The sequence below is a fragment of the Chiloscyllium plagiosum genome, unplaced genomic scaffold (assembly GCF_037043375.1).
Source record: "Chiloscyllium plagiosum isolate Xiang-an unplaced genomic scaffold, Cpla_swu_hap1 HiC_scaffold_8, whole genome shotgun sequence".
Lineage (NCBI taxonomy): Eukaryota > Metazoa > Chordata > Chondrichthyes > Orectolobiformes > Hemiscylliidae > Chiloscyllium > Chiloscyllium plagiosum.
Genome location: NW_028270146.1, coordinates 68,626,008 through 68,650,493, shown reverse-complemented (window position 1 = coordinate 68,650,493; position 24,486 = coordinate 68,626,008). Strand labels below are relative to the sequence as shown.

The window sequence follows — 24,486 nt, the reverse complement described above, 5'->3', positions numbered from 1 at the left end:
CATTGTTCTGGTATCAGATTCCACCACCTCTTTTGCTAACACATTCCAGGCACTTACTACTTTACGCAAAAGCTTGCCTCTCACACCTAATAGTGGCTGAGTGGTTAACTGAGCACCAGGGACATGGGTTCAATCCCAGCCTTGGGCGACTGTCTGTGTGGAGATTGCACATTCTCCCCACGTCTGCGTGGGTTCCCTCTGGTTTCCTCCCACAGTCCAAAGATGTGCAGGTTAGATGAATTAGCCATGCTAAATTGACCATAGTGTTCAAGGATGTGTAGGTTAGGTGCATGAATCAGTGGTAAATGTAGAGTAATAGGAAAGGGGAGGGGGGGGGAATATTCTTCAGAGGGTCAGTATGGACTTGTTGGGCTAAATAGTATGTTTCCATACTGCAGGGATTCTATGAAATCTTACTCCCTTTTACCTTAAAGCTTTATCCCCTAGTAATTGACATTTCTAACGTGGGAAAAAGACTCCAACTGTCCATTCTATCCATGCCTCTCATAATTTTGTAAACTTCTACTGGATCACCCCTCATCTTATGATGTTCAAGTGAAAAAAAGTAAAGTTTGTCCAATCTTTCCTTATAGCTATCACCTTCCAAACCAGGCAACATTCTGATAAATCATTCCTGTTCCCTCTCCAAAGCCTCCACATCCTTCTGATAATGTGGTATTCCTCCAAGAACAGCAATGAAATAACTGATTAAGATTATCTTCATTTTGTATAACTTACTTTGAGAATAAATGTGAGCCTCATGTCCTATCTTTCCAGGATATTAGATATTATGTGTCATTTAGGAAATTGACACGACAGTGGCGGGCCTTTCCTCTGCATCGAGATTCCAGCAATGGAAATCCCATCAACCAAGATTTTCCTGCAAATTGGAGGCCAACAGGTCATCTGAACGGCAGGGTCTCCGGGGAGTAAGTGCTGGCTTAGCAATTCCCAGGTCCCGAAATCAGGTCACAACCAACTGAACGCAGAAGGCAGTCTGCAGAATAGGGGTGGTCCAAGAGGGGTTGTAATGGAAGATGCAAAATCAGCAGAAAGGACAGTGCGGTGATTCTTTGTGAGGTCTTCCTTCCAAGATCTCTTGATCAAGCCTTTGAATAACTCATGCACACAAGCTGCACTTTGTCATACGTGCCACATGGCAAACCCCATTCCCAACAGCTGCTGCTAAAACCAGCAGTGGACAACGGATGAGGCTATTCAAATGGCCGTCAATTAACTACTTACGGCTCAATTGGCAGCAAAGTGGGAAAGCTACTCATGACCTTTCTCATCAACAAACTTAAATCAGACTGGAGGTAGGAAGGCAACAAGATCCCCATCCACCACGATCCCACCTGATTAAGTGCCCTGATAATCAAATACACCATGGGATAGGGCATAAGGTTCTGTCATTACCTTAGTGAATGCCTGCTATTCTGGAAGTAGCTGGGATACTTTTATTCTGCACAGTCAATCATTTCCACCATGTCTGACACACGACAACAAACCAGAGATGTCATTCAGTTGCTGCTGCTATCTGCTCTACCTAAGCTTATAACACCCATCCACCAGGCAACCACACATGCTCATTGAGAGCCACATTCCCACCAAAACAAAGGCTTTCTTTTTTTGGGGGGCAGGGGGCATGTGCGCAATGTCCAGCAATACTCGCCAAAGAATGGTTTCAAATTTCTGATGAACTGCTATGTTCTGCACAACATGGTTCTCATATGGGATTTAAGTGATGAAGGAGGAAGTAAAGAACAGGACTTCAGGTTTCCATTGCTCGAGGTGGGATTACAGTGATGGGGAATAGACACTGTTCCCTGTCACAATGTGAAAGGGTCTAGAAGGCTTAGATGTCTGCCCGATGCCACAGTTTGGAACATCTACTCAGGGCTGCAAATAAAGTTACAGTGGAAGGAGGAGGATCCAGTCAACATTGCCCATATAAGCCCAATGACATAGGCAGGTCAGGAAAGAGATTCTACATCGTCAGTATGATGAGGTAGACACAAAATTAAAAAGACCCTCAAAGTACACGTTCAAATTGGCACAGGGCAAATAATAACAGAGAAATGAATGTTTGGCTCAAAGATTGGCGTCTTTGAAGGGGCTTCTGGTTCATATCTCACTGCGGAAAAGGGTATACCATTCACATAGTTTACATGTGAATCATGATGGGATGTATCCTAGTGAGCCATAATTTAACTAGGGAAATAGGGATGGCTTTAAACTAAATAGTGTGAACAAGGGATCAACTTTGGAAAGATATGGTACATCGAAGAGTGACGTAAGGCAAGAGAGAAAGGTGTTGATACAGGAAATCAAAAGCAGACAATGGCAGGAAGAGGTACAGAGTACTGAACATATTTCATTCTAAATCAACAGATAAGACCAGAGGTTGCAAAAACAGTAAAAGAATAAAACTAAAGACTGGATCAGAATACTACATAGCAATCAAAACCAAAACAAAAGAACTTATAGCAAAAACAGAAGTAAGTATGATCTGATAACCAGTACAGAACATTGCTGCAGAATGACATAGATGAAGATGTAAATATTGAAGAGGACGTGACAGTTATGAAGGACCAGACACTTGTAAAAGCCGGAGGGGTGGCACATGTTACCACGAAAGAGAAGGATGACTTTCAGGAAACTAAAATATAGAAGTAATTTGGCTAGGGATAAGAGAAAATAAAGGCAAGAAGTCATTAGTGGCAGTGTTCCACCAGCACCCTAATAGTAACCAAATGGTAGGATGGGGTATAAAGGAAGAATTAATGGTGGTTTGTCAGAAAGGTATGGTGATAATCCTGGGAAATTTTGATCTGCATATAGTCTGGAAATATTAGATGGACAAAGGTAGCCTGGATGAGGAGTTCAGATGCTATTTTTATGATTGTTTCTTACAGCATGATCTGGTCCAACCAGAGGGCCAATGATATTGTGCGATGAGATGGGAGGACTGAATAAACTTATCATGGAGGCTTCCCAAGTAAGCACATCCATAATATGATTGAATATTATGGTAACTTAAACATGGAATATTATTTTTGAACTCATGCTTCTCTCCCTCAAGGTGCATGCATACGTTATGGTCATTATGAGGGAATAAAAGTAGAGTAGCAGTGTGAATTGGTGAATTCGGTGAAGGGTCAGTTCAATCTAGACGCAGTGGTAGAAATTCAAGGGGATAGTTCATAATATGCTGCATAAATCGAAATATTCCAAACAGAAAGAAAAATTCTAAGGGGTGCCAATGGCATCATTTGTTTATTTAAAAAAAAGATAGTGCCGAATGTCAAGAAGAAAAATATATATGTAATTGTACAATGACAGGTTGGCAATCAAAACATAGTAAAGAGTCACTAATTTATTTGGCTGAATTTTCTAAAGAGTAGCAATCTCACTCAGATTGACACTCTGTCACCTTTTTGTTTACAAGAAGAGAGATTATTTAAGGGTGGGGTGGGGTCTGTATTTAAGAAAAGGTCTGTATTTAATTATCTAATATTTCATAAGTAACTATTTGGTTAATTTCATGAGAAACCTCCTGAATTCTCCAATTTTAAATTAAAATTTTCAAAAGTTTCCAGAAAAAGGGGAATTCATAAAGTGAGAATTGGTTCTATACGAAGGTTAGTCTGGGGAATTAATAAGGAAAATAAGAAGGTGGAAAATGAATTGAACACATATTTTACATCAGTCTTCTTCATAGGATATACATGTTAACAGCCCAGAAAAAGCTATACACCAGGAAATTGTAGGGAAGAGGAAGTGAAGAAACGTATAATCACCAAGGAAATGGTACTCAGCAAGTTTTTGTAGCTGGGGTCAGAAGGCTTGCATCCAGCAATCTTTAACAAACTGACAAGTGCGATGGAAATTGAGTAAATATTACTTTTTTGAAAAATTCCCTGGATTCAGGGAAAATTCCAATGGTTTAACAAATAGCAAATGCAACTTTTTCACTCAAAAAATGAGTGAGACAGAAACCATGAATTGCAGACCAGTCAGCTTAATATCAGCCATAGGGAGGGTGCCTGAAACTCATTATATAAAATCATCATTACAGGCCACTGCAAATTCAAGATAATCAGGCAGAGTCAATGTGGTCTAGTGAATGTAAAATCACATTTAGCCAACTTATTAGAGGTCTTTGGAGAAATAACATGGCTGTGAATAAAAGAAAACCAGTGAATATATTAAGATTTCCGAAAGTCATTGATAAAGTGTCATATCAAAGAAAACTAAACATCATGGAATGATGGTAACATATTGGGAGTCCTATAATATTAGGTAGCTAACAGGAAACAGAGGGTAGACAAACATGTGTTGGCAGGATATAACAAGTGCTGCAACAGGGAGATCGGTGCTAGGGCCCCAAATTTTATAATTTGTATACATGGCTTGGATGAAGAAGCCAAGGTATCATTGTTAAATTTACTCAAAGATAGGCAAAAGGAAGTAAGTTGTGAAGAAGATATAAGGAAGCTACCAATGGGATACAGATTGATTAAGAGAGTAGCCATGGATCTGGCAAATGGAGTATAATGTGAGAAAATACATTTCCACGTTGCCAAGGAAAACAAAAAGTGAGAATATTTTCTGAATGGTTGACTGTAGAACTCTGAGCTTCAGAGGGATCTTGGTGCCCAATTTGGAAAAGCTTTGTATGCAGGCACAACAAGTAATTGGGAAAGCTAATAGAATGTTATCATTTCTTGTGAGGGCAACTAAATACAAAAGTACAGAAGTCAGGCTTCAGTTACTCTTTTTCAACTTGGGCACCACAACTGACAACAGCAAACACAGCCCTATCTCCCCTGCAAAGTCCACCTTTACAAACTTAGAACATAGAACATAGATTGTTCCAGTGCAGTACAGGTCCTTCGGCCCTTGATGTTGCACCGACCAGCGAAATTAATCTGATCCATTATTATCCATATGTATGTCCAACGCCCATTTAAATGCCCTTAACATCGGCAAGTCTACTACTGTTGCAGGCAAGACCTTTCACACCCCAACTACTCTCTGAGTAAAGAAACTACCCCTGATATCCATCCTAAATCTATCACACCTCAATTTAAAGCTATGTCCCCTCCTGTCAGTGTTCACCATCCGAGGAAAAAAGGTCTCACTGTCCATCTGATCTAACCCTCTGATTATCTTATACGCCTTGATTAAGTCACCTCTGAACCTTCTTCTCTCCAACAAAAACAGCCTCAATTCCCTCAGCCTTTCCTCATAAGACCTTCCTTCCAAACCAGGCAACATCCTAGTAAATCTCCTCTGAACCCTTTCCAAAGCTTCCACATCTTTCCTATAATGCAGTGACCAGAACTGCATGCAATACTGCAGTACTTCTGAATGCTTGTGCAAAACTTTGAGAGTTTTCTCAAAGAGTAGTCAAGCAACCGCCTCACAGACAATACATTTACCATCCTTGGGTGTGTCCTCGCCCACCAGTAGGTCTGGTCCAGCAGAGGTTGCACCATAGGTATATACTGTCAGGAAGAAATTCTTCTGGGAGATGTTAACATTAATTCTGGACCCTATGATGTCTCATGGTATTAGGACACAAATAAGCCAGGAAACCTCCTGCTGACTATCCCCCCTCCGGTCTTTGGAACTCTTTGCCAAAGAGAGCTGAAGGGACAGAGTCCTTGTATAGATTTAAGGCTGAGATACATAGATCCTTGATGAGTAGGGGAATCACAGCTTACACGAGGAATGTTGGATCATCCGTGATCGTATTGAATGACAGAGCTGGCTCGAGGGGCCAAATGACTTACTCCTGTTCATATTTCTGATGATGTTATGGTCTTATCATCTCAGCTGATGAATCAGTTCTCTTCCATGTTCAGCACCACTTGGAAGAACCACAGAATATGGCAGGGCTACAGAATTAGTTTGGAAAGAGCCTTCAATATCCATCACCAACAGTAAGTCTATAGTACAACTATGGAACAAACTGGTCAAGTTCTGAGAGAAACAGCCACTAGATTGGATCTGCAGGAGATAGTTATGGAATCAGCAAGACATACTTTCCGAAACCTCACCGATCTACCTTTCGCAGATAAGTCCATGCATTACAGCATCAATAGGGGTGACCACCTCCACCACACTACTTCTAGAAGCAGCTACCAGACATTGATGTCAGAGGTCTATGTATAAGGCTATAAGAACCAGGAGCAGGTGTAGGCCATCTGACATCTCGAGACTGCTCCGCCATCAATAAGAACATGGCTGATCTTTTTCTGGCCTCAGCTCCACTTACCTGCCCTCTCACCATAACCCTTAATTCCTTTACTATTCAAAAAATTATCTATCTTAGCTTTAAAAACATTTACTGAGGAAGCCTCAACCACTGCATTGGGCAGGAAATTCCATAGATTCATAACCTTCTTGATGAAGGTCACAATACTACTATTCTAAATGGTACATGTTTGGAACAGACCTCGGAACTCAAACTTCAGCTTACTTTCAGCACTGCGGGCTATCAGTAGAAGCAGAATCATATTCAACCACAATCTGTAAACTCGTGGCTCAGCAAGTTCCTCAATCTACTGTGGTATCAAGCTGAGAAATCATCCCTGCCTCAATGAAGACTGCAGGAGGGCATATCAGGAGCAGTACCTAGCATTTCTAAAAATGAGGTTTCAAGCTGGTGATGCGACAGCACAGGACAACTTTCATGTCAAACATCAAAAGTATCATGCAATAGGCAGGACTAAACATCCCACATCCAACAGATCAGATTTGAACTCTGCAGCCCTGCCACATCCAGCCATGAATGGTGGTAGACAATAAAACAACTAACAGGAGGAGGAGCCTCCACAAATATCTTCATTCTCAGCAAGTGTGAACAATCATAGAATGTCGTTCAATCTCCGGCACACTGGAGTGCTTCCCTTATTTGAGAGCTGTGCCTACAATCAATCCCTCCAGTTCGCAGGTTAAAAAATATTACGACTGGTTCCTTTTACTACAAACTGTTCATTGTCTGCTCTGGTGTCTTGCATCTGATTGATTTCCATCCTGATGTCAACTATCCTTGAACCTAGTTCCCCTGAGCACAATTTTAATTTCCTAGCCATCAATAAAAGTTTAAATATTTAACTATCTTTCTCAGTTAAAACTTTAATCCTCATTTTTTTTGTTACCAGCAGGAAAGCAATGCTTATTAAAATTCCTCATAAAACAAGCCTTGAAAGTGAACAATGCATCATGGAAGTCATTTGACCTGATATTCACTCCAGGTTTGGGAAATTTATATTAGGGGCACATTAGGACTATTTCTGACTCCCAGCATGATCTCAGAAGCAATCCTGATTTTCAATTGGTAGGCTACTATTTGGCTGCAACCCTATTTGTGTTCACATGTGGATAGGATTGCACAAGTGTAGGCATCACAAAACCCATTACTGTTGGTGCATCAATGGCGAATGAAAAAAGGCAAAGAGGGAAGGTGACCGAGAGAACCTCCTTGAGTCAGTGAGGGATAGGAATTAGGAATGAGGTCTTCTTTTTAGAGTGTGTCAGGAGAGGACCACCCCACCCCATGCCATTACCAAGTTGGGATTACTGAGACCGACAGCAGCCTAAAGTGGGGTAAGGAGGAACAGAAATGCTTCAATGACCTTAGTCAGTCTAGCAGTATGAGTGTAATGTCAGACTCTGTTGATAGGCTCTGGGTGCTCACCCTCCAGCAGTCACACCAATTTGAGGAGTCTGAGGATGTGTGCTGCTTCTGAACATGGAAGGAATGTGTGCCCTGTGTGCCTACAAACCCCGCTGCAAGGCCAAGAGCCATAGCACTATTGAAAACTGGCCAGCATTGAGATAGCTTTCAATGAGAATGAGCCAATGTCATAAGCCACAGAGGTTGGCAGTACATGCATGCAGAAAGAGTTAAGAAAAGGTAGTGTCCCATCTGTACATCATCACTGCCACGGAGGAAAGAAACATAGAGGTAGCCAGGTGACTTCCCCAGAAACGAGTCAGGGAAAGTGAGATGGGCATTCTTGCTTGGGTGTTTGAAAATATATTACAATGTGTAGATGAAGGAGTAAAGTTCACTCCATCCTGTCCAACAGGATCCAAAACACTCAGTGACATTGAGAAGCCACAAAGCCTTCTGCTCCCAAAGGTTAGTTATCATTAGCTGTTAATTGCAAACCCAGCAAGTTCTATGGTGGAGGAACACCTGATTGCATGGGAGAAAGCTCTTGGGGCATCACTTTATACCCATTGGCCCCAATTTCACTGCCACCAGGTTTAAGTTAAAGCTTGTGGTACTTTACCAAACAAGGTCCAGGAATGACAGGGGGGCAGTCTTCACGTTGGCTTCCTACAGGAGTTCCCCTTTAATTATCTCTGCTCTCAGTATATCTCCATTTAAAATCAATCCCCAGATTTCAATGATGAATCTTTCAGTCAGTAATTCAAACAAATGTTATCTAAATTAGTCCTTCCCAAAGGTTCCTAAAATGAATCGGACTACAATATCATTAGTGATGAACAGATGGTATCTGTATTCTGAGCGTGTGATGCAATATACACATATATATAACTATATAGCAACTTTTTCGAGTTCAACATCCAAAAACACTACGAAGACTAAGAAAGATATGGATGCCATGCATTTGTCACACAAGTAAAATGGAGGGTTTTCTTTGTTGACAGAAAGAACGTTGACCTTGGTGCATTACTGGAACAATGAACAAGAATGAATCATGGTTGAGGGAGGATCTGGGCAAAGTATTAGGCAAGTTGAATTTTGTGATGTGATGTGGCAAAAGATGCAGTGATTAAGACATTGAACACAGGTGATAAAGTAATAGATAAGAGTGATAAATGGAATGTGGGTTGGGAGGAGTTTTAAAGTGCATAATATTGTGGGTGGTTTTGGCGATGCTTGAAAATTTGCAGTTTGAAACCTATTTCTAGGCTTAAAAAGGTCACCACATTTTCTCACAATTGTCCTCCTGGGAAAAGGTGGGCAAGATAACTGATGAGGAGATATCAGGAATAGACCAATTAACCTTCTTGCCAATGCAGGAATTAAGTCCTCAGCGTGTCCTGTTACCAATTCAGCCCGTTAACTAGTTAATTAAAGCCTTCCAACCAGTTCTGTGCAGTGACCTCCCTGGGCTGTTTGAGGCAATTGTGGGCCTCAGTCTCAGCCGATCAAGAGCATAGATCAGAAATGGTAAGGGGCTGGCTGCTGAAAGACAGCCACTTCTCATGCTTCCACACCTTCCTGATTCTCTCTCATCAATAGTCTCACCTAGAAATCATCTATAAGGTTGCCTACCTCTGAGCAACCTCTGATTCACCAACAATTTCAGGCAGAACAAGCATTGCTGACCCAAAGAGTTGATCCAGTACAAAGCCCACTAGATGACCACATACCTGCTTGAGAGGGACACAATCTGTGGGCTTTCCCATTCACAGTGGTGGGCAGACCATGCATTTGATATTCATCACCACTTAGAAGAAAACACCCACCCACGGTCTGATGCAGCCCAAGCAAGCTCAGCTATGCAAAGAAATAAGCAAGTGAAGCAATCAAGGATCCTTCATTTCTTAAATATAAAAAGGGAGAAATTAATTTATACTCTTAATGATGCCACACAGATTTACATTAACTCTGTGGAGCAGCCACTGCCCTATCATTGATGCTGCATTATACAAGTGAATGTGTAGCATCACCAGAAGCAGAACAAAATAAACAGATTTCTCCACCATAAACGTTAACATTTGATTTCAGTAATAAATATAGAATTGGAAGCAATGGTTATAACAAATTTGTATATACAACAGGATAAGAATCAGGGTAAGACAACTGTATAGATTTGAATAAATAGATTTTACTACAGATTTTACTGCACTTCAAGATCTAGAGAGGAGGGTGGAAAATTTTGGATATGATGGATAACTAAATGCAATTAACTTAGTAATGCTGTCTCAAAATAGAGCCTTCATGGTCTATGGAACCCGGCTATAAAATTAATACAGAGTAATGGAAAAACCTTAAAGGTAAAGCTACAAATGTTAGCTTCAGGTGATAGCTGCTGTTCTTTATATTTTAGTATCAGATGAATAGGAACTTCAATTTCATCAAAACTGCTATTTGGCACCAGCTTTGTTTGCAATCTATTTTTCTGTCTTCAGGTGTAAAGTAGACAGAAAAGCCAGTCTCACCTGAAATCAGATTACAACAATTCCAAATGCTGAAAAGAAGTATATTTCACACAGTTAACACAATAGACATTTCTTCCCTGAAATAAACTTTCAGTCTTGCTCAAGCAAACACAAAAAATTTAAATAGAGCTAAACCCTATTAAACCGAAAATAATACTTTGTCAATCTAGTGATCAAGATTACTTAACAACAATTATGCAAACAAGTACTAAAGCCAACCTTCATTGCACAAACCCCAACTTAAAATGATTAAATTAAACATAAGCACAACAAGAACTCCAAGCAGATAATTTCATGCATCTGTACTGATTTTAGTTTAGCATCACAGGTTTTCAACTGAACAAGTAACCCAGTTCTCTCCAAGAAATTCACCCAATTACAATATCAGCCAAGTAGCCTAAAGCTCACTTTGCATCTGTGCCTAACCTGACCAACAGCAATGAATGTAAATCAGTTCAATAGTAATACTTTGCTGTTGCTTCAACGCATGAATTACCACTTTGTTCCTCTCCCCATTTCCACTATCTAAAAATTAAATCTTTTAAACCTTCAAAATTCTTGTTGTTACTGATAGGAGCACAGTGCTCAACTGTGTTAGCACAAATATGTGGTGCATTTTAACCCTTATCTTCACCAGATTCTTGGTTTTATTTTTAATTCAAAGTGCAATATAAAGCTGCTATTAAAATCGTTTAACTATTATTGGCAATTTATTTTTATTCTGATAATTGCATATTAGGCCCCATCGCAGTAAGAACAATTTTGTAACATAATCCAACTGTGAAGCTGGAATTCAGATCTTTATGTATGGACAGCACCAACATTGTACTGGAAGTTCACGGAGGGTCCTTCCCTGAATTTTCCACAGTCTCCTCATTTAAATACTAGCATGCAATCCCATGCAATTTGTCATTTGGTAAGTGACCTGGATCTTCAACATACAGTGGACATTGAGAAAATGAGGACTGCAGATGCTGGAGATCAGAGTCGAGAATGTGGTGCTGGAAAAGCGCAGCAGGTCAGGCAGCATCCGAGGAGCAGGAGAATAGACATTTCGGGCGTAAGCCCTTCATCAGGAATAAAGTGGACATGCGCTGGTGCAGTGTTTTTAAGTAATCCTTGTATTAACAATGGGCATTATGGTTTGAAATTTAACATTTCCTCTCACATGAGGCCGTATAATACTCATGTTCAGATGAGTGGGGATGGTATAGCTGCCACCCAAAGTGGATATTGTACCCTAAGCATCTGGGGACAATCTTAACCCTGGGGACTAAGTAAGATAGTTCTACATGAACTCATCCAGATCTAATGCCTGCTGGCAGGCAGCCAGAGTAGTTGGCACAGGAGGCTTTGTTCACGAACTCCAACATTGATAATGCTTGAAGGTATTATGTTAATGTTATCTCAAATCTATAATATACAACACAACATATTTTCATAATGCAAAATCTAACTTACAGTTAAAGTGAAAAAATGCAACCCAACTGATCTTCAACCAAGACACATAAAAACACATAATTTGCAACCAAGCTTAGAAGTAGATGAAGTTGATTATTTAAATCCAAATATATTGTGTGATAGGCATAACTAAATACTAAATCCATATGCATAATCTCATTGCTCTGAAAAATATTGCAGTTGCAAAGCATATCAACAACTTAAGCACAGCTACTCTCCTGTAAAGGCTGCGCATAAACTAGCATTTGTCTTTCTTGCCCATTTCTTAAATAAAGCACAGGATAAATATTCAAGCTTAACATAAATGAGATTTTAATAAAGTTAAGAAGCCTGTAAAATCTATCAGCCTGACAATTTCATTCATATATAGCTTTGTTGTCTGATTGGCCTAAAATATGATACTCAAAATATGTCATCGATAATGTTAGTGAATTTACATTTATTTCCCTTGCCTCTATCTGGTGGAACAGTTAAAGTAATATTTCTCATCCATGAAAAGACACAATTAAAAAGTGACCATGTTATTTTATGCATTTACTATTCGACTTATTTGTGATAATTTTACTTATCTGTCACATTCGATCCAAAAATAGTGAAGTAACTTCACTGTCACCATGATTAACATTCAGATCACTCTTCCCACATTAAACAACCTGCACTTCAACCCAAATGCACATACCATTTTAACAACTAGATGCTCTATCTCATGTTTTTCCAAGACCCCCAACCAATGTTACAAAAATTCACAGATTTCCTATAGCACAAGCAATTTTTTTCTATATGTACATCATAAAATTTAGCAAATATATTATCTTTCATATTGCTTAAAACTTGACTGTTATCTCCCAGCTTTTCTCTTCCCAGGCTAAGATTTTCTATGTTCTCCACAGGCTGACAAATCAGAGAAATAAAATTACTTTTCTGATTTAAAAGTTCTTTGTACCTCAATAAAGAATTTTAAGCAAGCACTTTAAATTTGTTTTTATTCATTCATAGAGTGAGAGTTTTGCTTACAAGGCCAGTATTTGTTGCCTTCTCCTAACTTCCCTTGAGAGGTTGGTGGTGAGCGACTTTTCTGAACCAGTCTGTTTGGTATAGGTACACCCACAGCGTCATGAATTCAAGAAAGGATAAAAATGAAGCACAAAATAAAACACAGCAGGATATTGTGAATGGCAGAGTTTCCTATCATGCAATCTTAATTGAGGTACCCGTACTCCATTCACATCTGAAGATCAAGGAAGGCATCATGCTGCTTGTGAACTTCTCCAGCCTGTCTAATATAATAAGATCTGGAGGAATGCCTGAGGCCTAATGGAATGGGGCAATAGGTGAGAATTGATTGTATAAATAAAGGTAAAATTGCTATAATCCTATTGGACCATGGGGCCGCTGTTATTAGAGAGAGACAATTGCTAGTAGTTGAACCTAAGCATCACCATGCCTCAGCTAGGGGGAGAGGTTGAGAAAGAGAGGTTTTCATGGTAAGCCTCAGCCAGTACGGGAATTGAACCCATGGTATTAGCAACACACTACATCACAAACATCACACTCAACTGAGCTAACCAACCAACCTCAGGTGTATTAATATGGGGAGCTAGTAATCAATGGATTGTGAGTAATATAGAGTTCTCACTTAATTGTTATATGGAGCTCTCATTAAAATACGTGGACTTGGAATCTGTTCAAAACCATTTATCTTGTATACAAAATTGCCAACCTCACATTTGAGGCCTGATGGGAAGTGACCTTAAATGGCCAATATTTGGCACTCATAGAGCAAGGAAAAAAGTAATTGGATCCATGTTGCCTGTATCTACGCTCTTAACAAGCTACCAATTAACCCTACTACCTCGCTTTCCCCAAAGCACTCCAAATTTTTCTTCTTAAGCACTGCAGTTCACAGCATATATGTTGACCTTGATGCCTTGGAAAATCCTTCCAAAACAGGGGGTTGACTTTTACACTAGATGTAAAATGTGAATAACTGGTGTTGATGAAGGTGGTCGTCATTTTGAAAAGTGAAAAAAGTAATCAGCGGTAAATTGCATTGAATTGATTTGACTGTTTTTATCAAATTAATTAATTCTAAAGGAGTAATCAAAACATTTTGTCATGACTCACTGTGTGTAGCTTGCTGGAAATCAAGCTTGTTATTCCTAGAGTAATCATAAAAGTTAAAGATTTTAAAAGTATGCAAAGGTTCATCAGTTTACCTGACTCTTAATCCCAGGTTGACAGAAAGTGTGGACCAGTGTTCTGTACTTAGCAAAAATTACTGTTTATTACTGATTAGATTTGAATTACACACACACACGCACATACACACATAAAATATCATGGATTATGGATAGAGGGAAAAACTGGAAAAAGAGTTTCATGGTTCCTGTTCACAAAGGTTGCGAAGATGATTCTTATGATTCTAGTACTAGTCAGAATGCTGCTTCTCAGTTGTCATTCACTGGATGCTTCCACTGGTTTGCAAGAGGCACAGGTAGCTAGTTCATTTCTAAAAAGATCTCTGATTTATCAATTTAAAAAATCATAGTTTACAGCAACTGATGAATGAAAAATAAATTAGTTTTATTCAGGTCTAATGTAGCTTATGCAGAGGAAGGAGAAAGAGCTCCGGACTGGTAGTGACTTGATGGATTCTCTGGAGCTTGTTCGCAGGACAAGCTGTTCAGTTGCCTGAGAGCTAATCAGAAGATCTTTGTCATCAATAACAGGTCACTAGTACAAAGACCAATCAACTAGTTGTTGCCAACCAAAGCTCCATCTGTACATGACCCTTTGAGCCAGCTCATCTGCAAACACTGTTATAACCCACAGCTGCACAAATTGTATTCATTATGAGTATCAAATAACTTGCTTTCAAATCATACAGCTATCCTTAGTTTTAAAGCAGTTCTTTGTTCATTTCAGTCCAAAATTACAAACACAAAACTAAAAAAGCATGGTCTTTATAATTTTAAAAATGGTACAGCATCATCTCCTGCATCTGCTGCAAAGACTGCAGCAAAACTATTCTGAGTCACTTCAGCAATGGCATTATTGTAAGGATCCACACTGGATCAGGTTTGACACTTTCAATTGCAGAATCATCCCTCCACAACAAATGATCTTCTCTCCATTCAATTAATAGCATATCCTACATTTGTCAAATTACCTATTTGTATGTTAATATCATCCCATGATTTGATGATGGAATGACATGAAATATCAAGTGGGACAATATGTACATTTCCACTCTTTGTGGAGGTCCCTTCTCCACCAACAACGAACCTGTTACATCCTGCATGAACGTGGTTCTTCAATGTCTTGTTGAGGCATTCATCCAAAGGTTAAACTATAGATGTTAGACTTCTGGGTATATCTATTATGTTGTCATTATTTATTTGCAGAGACTTCTTCATCTTATTGGTTATATGCCATCTGAAGATGTCCCACACTAACAAGCTTCATTTATCTTGCACATCATTGGGATGCTGATATTGGACTACTCCAATCCACAACTTCACTCTATCCTTACCTAACAAACCATTACCATGGACATATTTAAAATCTCCCGCAACAAACTTGATTTCAAAGTGGTCTTATGTTTAGAAATTACCATAGACTTTAAATTTATTTCGGTGGCCGTGCAGGTTAGTACCTCAGAGAAGACTGTCTTCTCATGCCCCATGGTTTTCAGTGGAACTGTTTCCAAACTTATTCCCTTCACTGATTGCTGACCATATTGAAATCAATGCATATTTCATCCATGTTGACAGTATGACATAATGGGAACTTGTATTTTTGCCACTGTATGATGACAAATCACTGGAAACATGTAATTTTGGTTTTGTTGGTAGTCTCTGAGCAATCCTAACCTTTGGCCACAACAGACAATTCATTCCATATACTAGAAATGCCATCTAGCTGTCGATCTGAAATCTTTGCTGGATTCAGGGTCCTTTTGGTCCATTTAATATATGTACATACGTATTGTCTTTTCTGGAATTAATATAGCCACTCTGATGAGTAAATGACCAATCCCAATACATGCTCTGCAAAATTAGGACAGTCATTAGTACCTATTCAGGGCACATTATATCTTCTTCCATTCTGACATCTGTATTTCACAAACATTGAATTCCCATGCTGCAGCAGTTACTTGATGAATTAATCCCCAAGCAGGGGTGTTGCTGGTAGCCAAAGTTGAGGAAAGTCGGTGCACCATGGTCATGGGGGCACATATGGTGGATCAATAGGTAGAATGGTTGGGACAAGGATGGTCCTTTCTGCTAGAGGAGCCCTCCATGTGCACAAAGTGTCTGATGTGAACAAATTCTCACCCAGCCACATGGGCTTTCAGAGTACATCTGGCCCCACCACAATATGGATACCCCCTGCAGCAGTGAGAGGAGGCAGGTAAGTAGCAATTAAGTGCTTATTTAAAAACCATAACTGACTCAACAGCAAGAGGCCACCTGACACACACCTCCCACTGGTAAATACCAGCAGAGGTGAGGAAGTGGGTGGGCATGGCCCCGAACACAGCACAACTTTACACATTCATTCCCCACCTTCAGCCCAGCCTAGGGCGGGATGTTAAATTCTGGCCCAAGTGTGAGGAGAAATTACACAAACCTTTTCAAGGCAACTAGAATGGGCAATATATGTTGGTTCAGCCTGCAATGCACAAGTCCCATGGATAAAAAGAAATTGTACTTGCTGGAATTTATAAGATGAAGAAATGATTTGACAAAAGTTTCCAAAGTATAAAGGAGAACAGATTTAAAAAAAAGGAAATATCTCTGCTAGTTTGGGAAAGTATGACAAGAAGGTATGATATAAAAATTAAAAATCAGTTCTTTCACATAAACAGATTGGAAATACTGTATTTTGATCAGAAGAATGACAAGAGGGAATACAAATTAAAGGTAATCATTTGGCTGTTCAAAATTTGAGTATTGCCAAGCAATCAGCACTTTCTGTTCATAAAGGAAAGCATACCTTTTTCCTTTGCCTTGGTACTCTTCAGAATTATAGAGATGTACAGCACGGAAACACACCCTTCGGTCCAACTCGTCCATGCCAACCAGATATCCTAAATTAATCTAGTCCCATTTACCAGCTCTTGGCCCATATCCCTCTATCCTTCCTATTCATATATCCATCCAGATGCCTTTTAAATGTTGTAATTGTATCAGCCTCCACACTTCCTCTGGCAGCTCATGGCATACACGCACCACTCTCTGCATGAAAAATTTGCCCCTTAGGTCCCTTTTAAATTTTTCCCCCCTCACACTAAACCTATGCCATCTAGTTCTGCACTCCCCCACCAGAGGGAAAATACCTTGTCTATTTACCCAACCCATGCCCCTCATGATTTTTATAAACCTCTATAGGGTCACGCCTAAGCCTCCGTGCTCCATGGAAAACAGCCCCAGCCTATTTAGCCTCTCCCTGTAGCTCAAACCCTCCAACCCTGATAAGTGCAAGATGAAAAGACTTGACAAATGTGTCCTTTTTCAGCAATATGATATATATATGTGCACAAATTATTGAAAGCAGTGGCATTGCATAAGAAAGCGGTTAACTAAACTGTTGAGATTCTGGACATTACAAATGGGGGCAAAGAGTCCAAAAATAAGGAGGTTATGATAAACCTGCATGAACTGTAGACTTGGCCTCCACTGGTGTACTGAGTGCAGTTCTGGGCACCAGTTTTCAGGAAAGATGTGAAAGCATCAGTGAGAGTGCAAAAACAATGAGTAGTTTGAAGGGTATGGAACTTTAGTTACATGTATGGATTGAAGAAGCTAAGACTGCTCTCCATAGAGAAGAGAAAATTGAGAGATTTAGTTGAGATATTCAAAGTAACAAGGGATCTGGACAAACGAAATAGGAAGAACAAGTTTCCATTGGCAGGATGATCAAGAAACAAAGTGATGAACAAAGGAAGTAAAACTAGCATAAGGGAACACTTTTTTTGAAGCAGTAAGTGCTTCAGAACTTGGAATGCTTTGTCTGAGATATGGTGGAGGCTGATTTAATCAAGCCCTTCAAGAGAGAATTAGATAATTATCTGAAGTGATAAAAATGTGCATGGCTTTAGGGAAAAGGTGAAGGAATGGGAGTAGGTGAGTTGTTCTTACAGAGAAGTACAACATGATGGGTTGAATAACATTTGTCTGAGCTATCTACAATTTTATAATTTAGAGTTATAGAGTCATAGAAATGTACAGCATGGAAACAGACCCTTCGGTCCAACCCGTCAATGCCGACCAGATAGCCCAACCCAATCTAGTCCCACCTGCCAGCACCCGGCCCATATACCTCCAAACCCTTCCTATTCATATACCCATCCAAATGCCTCGATGACAATAGAAAATGACTGTAGAAAGGCAGAGTAAGTTCAATTAATTGTGGGCAGCTGACTTCAATGGGGCATGGAAGAGGTATGCTGGATAGACAGAATCAAAACATTGGTAGGAAATTTGAAAGTGGGACTATTTTCAAATAACAAATGGTTCAGGCATAGTTAATGCATGTTCTCTCACAAGGAAGAGGTAGGACGAACAAATCCAGAGTTCCTCAAATGAAAAAGGAGAGGGAAATTACACTAAAGAAGAAAGCAGGCTTCTGGAAGGTTTTAGATAGCACGTATAATCGAGAACAGAGAAGCACACAGAAGTTAATTGTGGAAGACAGAAAGCATATTATAGAAGTAAAGGAGGATTATGAGATAAGACTGACAGCCAACATAAAGGGAAATCCCAAAGTCTTGTAAAGGCAATAAAGAGTAGATAGCAGATAGGATTAGTCTAAAACGACATCACATTCACTCAGATATGATTGGTGAAGGGCCTGCTACTGTGCTGTGCTGGACTGTCCTCTATTTTGTAGTAAAAATGGTGGTAAAAGGAGGTGTAGGACCAATTAGGGAATTTACACATGGAGGCAATGGGTAACAGTGGGTATTAAGTGAATATTAAGGAGGTGGATTCTAACAGGTCTTAGTGACAGAGGAGGACATTCAAGTCATTAAAAAGGGTTCACATTTGATAAGAAAACCATTTTGGAGCAATGTTCAGTACTTAAAGTTAATATAACTCCAGGACCAGAGGAAGTCCATCCAAAGATATTGAAGATGGAAATTGCAGGCACACTGTTCATAACTTTTCAGTAGGACTAGAGTCAGGGGAGATGCCAAAGAACTGGAGAATTGCAAACATTGCAGGCTGAATCTTACTGTTGCTTTTGTCCAAATCTCAGTTGCATTCAGTAATTTGAAAGGAGTTTTTCTGTGAAGCCTTGAGAGTTTTCCGACCATAACTTACCAAATCCACTTGATTGACAACTTACCACACCTATGGCATCTATTACATCCGATTCTGGCCCCATGTGACCACAAGCTCCCAGAACAACTCACCATTCAACAGATATTCACTGAGAAACTGAAATCCCTTGCACCCATGCCATCTGGGAAAAGCTGCCATGCATCTGAACAAGCACTGACAATCAGTATTACCCGCTCATTGAAAATATCATGGCACAGCAACCAGAAAGTCACACACCCTCACTCAAACAATCCCATTCTCTCACCATAGTCGTTTTTTAACTACCAGGCCGTACACGTCAATTGTCCTTCGATCCACCATCTGAAGATCTACCTCAATGCCCATTGGAGACTAGCAGCTCGTCATTGTCCATGAGGGGAATATCATATGCAGACAAATGCTTTTATTACCAGACAACAGAGCAAACAAAAACAAACCCAAGCGAGGTGGAGGTTCTCCATATTGTTGCAAATGAGAACACACATTATATGTAATCAATATTTTACAGTCCATGATTACCCACTGCACCCATCTGTCATCTATTAGAAGCTGGTCTTAATGAGAACCTGAGTAGCTAATGGTGCCCATCACAGCTGAGCTCTGTCATAGACAATGACAGCTTCCTCCTCCCCAGTGTCCTCCTCTTGCTTGGGACACTGTCCTTTGCCCCTAGTTCTTCAGCATCCAACACATCACCTGTTCCAAATGCAGAGAAAGTCAGCAGTCACCTGATGAAAGAGCAGTGTTCTGAAAGCTTGTGATTTCAAATCAACCTGTTGGACTATAACTTTGTGTGGTATGACTTCTGACTTTGTCCATCCCAGTCCAACACCAGCACCTCCAGACCAAATGTAGAGATTAAAGCACACCAGGATGATGCAGCACACTCTATCTAGACTTTACTGGAGAGCATTGTCCCAGACCTATCCAAGCAGTGGACCTACATCTTCATCAGCCCCAGTGTCTGTACCACCACGGTCCCTGGTTGAGGCCTTGGGCAGTACTGTATCTAAACTCCACATTAGTCAGTACATTGCACAATGGTATCATGAGCCAAGGTCCCAGTCCCTTGTCCTCAGTAACCAGTCTTGTAAGACCCTGGAAACTCAAACTCACCAGGTACATGAGAGTGCTCCAGGATGTAGGAGTCATGGCAGCTGCCAGGGTAGTGGGCACACATGTCAAGCAATTGGTAATAATGCTCACAGATTACCTGAACATTAATCAAATGTAATCCCTTCCTATTGATTAATTCTGCAGTGCTATAGTACATCCCTCATAGTAGGTGGCACCCTACGCCTGGAGGATACCAGCTTTGTTTTTGGCTCCTACTGCAAAGTGGCATCAGTCGCTGTCTTAATGTATTTGTCATGCATGACAGAGATCCCACAGGAATCTCCCATCACTCTCTGGAAGGAGCCAATTACGTAGAGATTCAGGCAGCTTTCACCTTCACAGCCACTGGGAGAGGAGGGCCTGTCACTCCTTCAGCCCTCAGGGCCCACCCCAGGATCAGGCTTAGTTCAGTCAGTATGCTGGGTCATACAGAGCCTGCATCAACACTGTGCCTCATCAGGAAATGCAGTTGAGGCTGAAAACTTCTAGCATTCCTGCACAGCCCCCACATCCTGAGCTTCTCCGTGAGGTGGATCCCCTTAGTGGTCTACTGCTGTTCCTGAGCTTGTCATCAGCTCTGGTCTTGATTCACTTTCTTCGGGAAGTAAGCACAGTGACCACTAGTGGCAGGACCCAGGACTCACAGTGGAAATGAACTAAAAAGGAAACAGAAGGAGTGAAAGGTTCTTTTTCAATCTCAGAACATTCATTGGTGACATTGCCTGAAGATGAGGGTTGAGCACACTCATCCACACAGTCAGACATGCTACACATTAATGATGAGGGACATGTTCCCACCATCCATCCACATTCAGGCTTAGCACGTGCAATTATCTGGTGATTGTCATCAAGATCTGAACACCTGCAGTATTCCATTAGCCTTCCAACCAGACCACATTAAAGGTTCAATTTATCGCTGCATTCAGCACAGACCATCATTCCACTTACATGACGGGTACTGAAGTGATGTTGTGTGGCTCACAAATTGCACAAGAAACAATTCACCTTCAACCAGCACTAGTCTTTGTAAGGTAATTGCTACTAACGTCACCACCATTGAGATGACCAAGTTCAATTCAACTGTGTACTCATTCAAGTTAGACAGACTTAACAAATCCATGCTGACTGTTGCTTTTAACACTTATTTCTAAACTCGACCATTACTGTCTGTTCCCATCCTCCCGGCATGATATTCTGCACTAATTTGTGGTCTCTTTTACCCTTGTGTCAAGGAGGCAAGGCCATGCAAGACATCAACTGGCTGCAGAAATGCCCATTTATCCTCTTGAATGTCAAATCCCCTGCAACAACAACAACAACATTTCCATGTTTTGCCATTCCCTCCCCATGTAGCCATTTGGTATACAACAACTGAGCAGCACCACACTTGTAAAGGATTCCTGAAGTACTGGTATCTCCTTCTTGCTTTGCGGAAGCCACTCACTTGATATTTTTGGACTGTTTGTTGCCCCAGGATGTACACCACTTGAGGTGAGCAAACCAGGAAAATTTCATTCATCTACATGCCCTCCAGTGGCAGTAGCTAATGTTCAAGTTCAGAAATTAAGTTGAGTTTAAGCAGGCATTTCCTGTCCATGTAGTCACCAAAGATTCACTAAACATCTCAAAGTTGCCACATGACACAGTATATGTTGGCAGAAAATTTCAATTGTCCTATCATTTTAGTTCTGTTACTACCTATTACCCTGAAGTATATTCAACACCTTTTATTTATAATTATAATGAATGAATCATTACCTGTTATATAGCTAAATATCAAGGGATTGACAAACAAAGGTAAGCCTGGTTACAAGCAGGTATGGGTTATGGATGCAGAGAAGAATGGGAGAGTGGAAGCTGTGACAGTTCAGGTGGGAATTGTAAACCCAGCTGGAGGACCCAGTAGGTTCCATCCAAACCCAAGATGTACAAGGGCCCAATCCACATGAACAGTGCAGCAAGCAGGTGGGATTTTAATTGCCAATGTTGGGAGTTCTGATATAGTCCCAAGTTTGATGGGGGACAGGAAGGAAGTATTCCCACTCCTTGTAGCCCATAAATAATGATGTGAACATACTAATTTTGTACAAAAGCTATCCGCATCTCATTTCAGTTCTTACACTCCTTTTCCCAGTCCTGTAAAACCTAGAAGTGGGTAAGCTGGATCAGGGTTAAAGTCTTTTGAATTTTGACACCCAACTCACTTAGTTGTCTACAACAATGTTTCTGTTATACCCACTGCTTCCTAGATTTCACTCAGTTGTCTTCTGTGATATCTACAGAATCACTTTTCAGAATTTTTTTCTGTGTTTTCACAGCATTTTCTAACATAACTGTGTCATCTGCTGTCCTCCTTCAGCATTATTACAAAATTTTTAAAATTTGGCCATGTGACCTATTTTAAATTTCCTACTTTATCATCTGCAGTGACAATATCTTAATCAAGAAAGCTAAATAATAATACTTAATACTTATGTCACAGTGTATTTGTGCGCTTGGTCATATACAATGTATAAGGAGAAAGTGAGGTCTGCAGATGCTGGAGATCAAAGCTGAAACTTTATTGCTGGAACAGCACAGCAGGTCAGGCAGCATCCAGGGAACAGGAGATTCGACGTTTCGGGCACAGGCCCTTCTTCCTGAAGAAGGGCCTGTGCCCGAAACGTCGAATCTCCTGTTCCCTGGATGCTGCCTGACCTGCTGTGCTGTTCCAGCAATAAAGTTTCAGCATATACAATGTATATACATTCGAAAAACAAACTGACTGAACCACATCAAGATTCATCACTTCTTTCGACTGTTGGTTTTGTCTGGTATGTTGTGACAACAAACTCTGCTATAATTTTGGGAAACTACATTTTTCACAACATTCAACTTTCAACTAATAGAAAATATCACTCTGTTATGGTTCACTTACCTCACTTTTACTGCTATAACTGTAGCCAAACACTCTCTCCAAGAGTCCTTTGATCTTTTGGTCTGAAGCAGACTGGGAGGTGGTGTGTCTACCAGACCGCAGTGAAGCAATGATTTCATCAACAGATTTTGCCTTAGCTGTAAATGTTTGCTGTGCTGCGGTCAGAGACTGCTCTGGCTTGCTCTGTTGGAAGTTTCTTTCATATATTTTTTGTGCGTCTGGCATTGCTAGATACTTAGCTTCTTCTAGCAGTTCTGAAGCAGACCTCACACCTTGAGAATGAATGGAATGAGCACTATCTTCTTTATCAATTTGGACGCCTGTAGAATCTGATGGTATTTGCTTTGTCAATGAAGGAGATTTGTTGAAATTTTCCTTTTTATTACTCTGTTTGGTCACATCTGCAGAAAGGGTGCTACTTTTTACATAATTTTTACTGTTGGTTTTATGATCATGCACTTTTGCACTTGAAACAGCAACTTCTTCCTTTTCAGGAAGAGAAGAAGGTGTTTTTAGTGTAGAAGACTTCACTGCAGCAAAGAGTTTTGATGAATTAGGTTTTGGTGGTGGATTAGGCCTCTTTGACATAGACAGAGCTGTAGCAGTACCGGCAATTGGAGCTATTGCTGATTTGAAAACATCCCGTTTCCTGCCATGTGGTTCATGCCATTCTTTGCCTCCAATCAATTTTTTGTTACTTGTTGCATGTCTCTTACCTAATCTCTTATTGTTTCTTCGAGGACCTGTTTTTGCAACTTCAACTGGTACCAGAGCATTATCATCAACGTTAAGTGTTAAAAAATTGTCTTGTTGAATATCCTCAGACATTTCCACAGGGCTAGTAGTTATTGGCTTAAATTTCTCTTCTACAGGACTTTCTGCTTTTGGGAGCATAATATTTGATGTTTGTGTCAAATGGAGAGAGTCTGGTTGTGATTTCTTATGTAAACCATCCAGCTCATGCACTTCCTCAGAGTCATGTGAAACCAAATACTTCTGTGTCTCAGACATTTCTGGAGTTTACGTTACAGATCTGTGGGGATGGAAACCTTTCATTTAGTACAATGCTGCACACAATTTGTCGATGTTATGAGTCGAGTTGTAAGATAACAACATAATGAATGTACAACATTTTCAAAATTAAACTAGACACAAAACTACATAAATATCAATTAATTGCCTTTAGCTCTTATTCTGCAAATTAAAATAAGTGTCATACAAACTTTGCTTAATGCATAATATTTCAGACAATTTTTGTTTATTTTTATTCATAGGTTAGATACCATAAATGGAACATAGGAAACAAAAACAGGTAGTTGTTGTGTTTTCTCTGAAATTAATTGCATCTAGAATTGTCAATTAAATGCTTAGTGTCCCTTTACTTATAAATATTATGAAATATGTCAAGGGATAAATCATATATGTCCAAATTAGCTTTTAGTATCTAATTTC

At 40.1% G+C, this 24,486-nt stretch overlaps 1 protein-coding gene across 1 annotated transcript in view; it reads right to left on the bottom strand.

Moving 5' to 3' along the window:
* Positions 1-24,047, bottom strand: part of ttc6 (tetratricopeptide repeat domain 6) — a 228,555-nt gene extending 204,508 nt beyond the window's left edge. The window contains exon 1 of the mRNA XM_043698490.2: positions 23,035-24,047. Within this exon, the coding sequence (XP_043554425.2) occupies positions 23,035-24,045 (1,011 nt within the window). The 5' untranslated portion in view covers positions 24,046-24,047. The remainder of the gene's footprint in view (positions 1-23,034) is intronic.
* Positions 24,048-24,486: the final 439 nt, after the last annotated feature.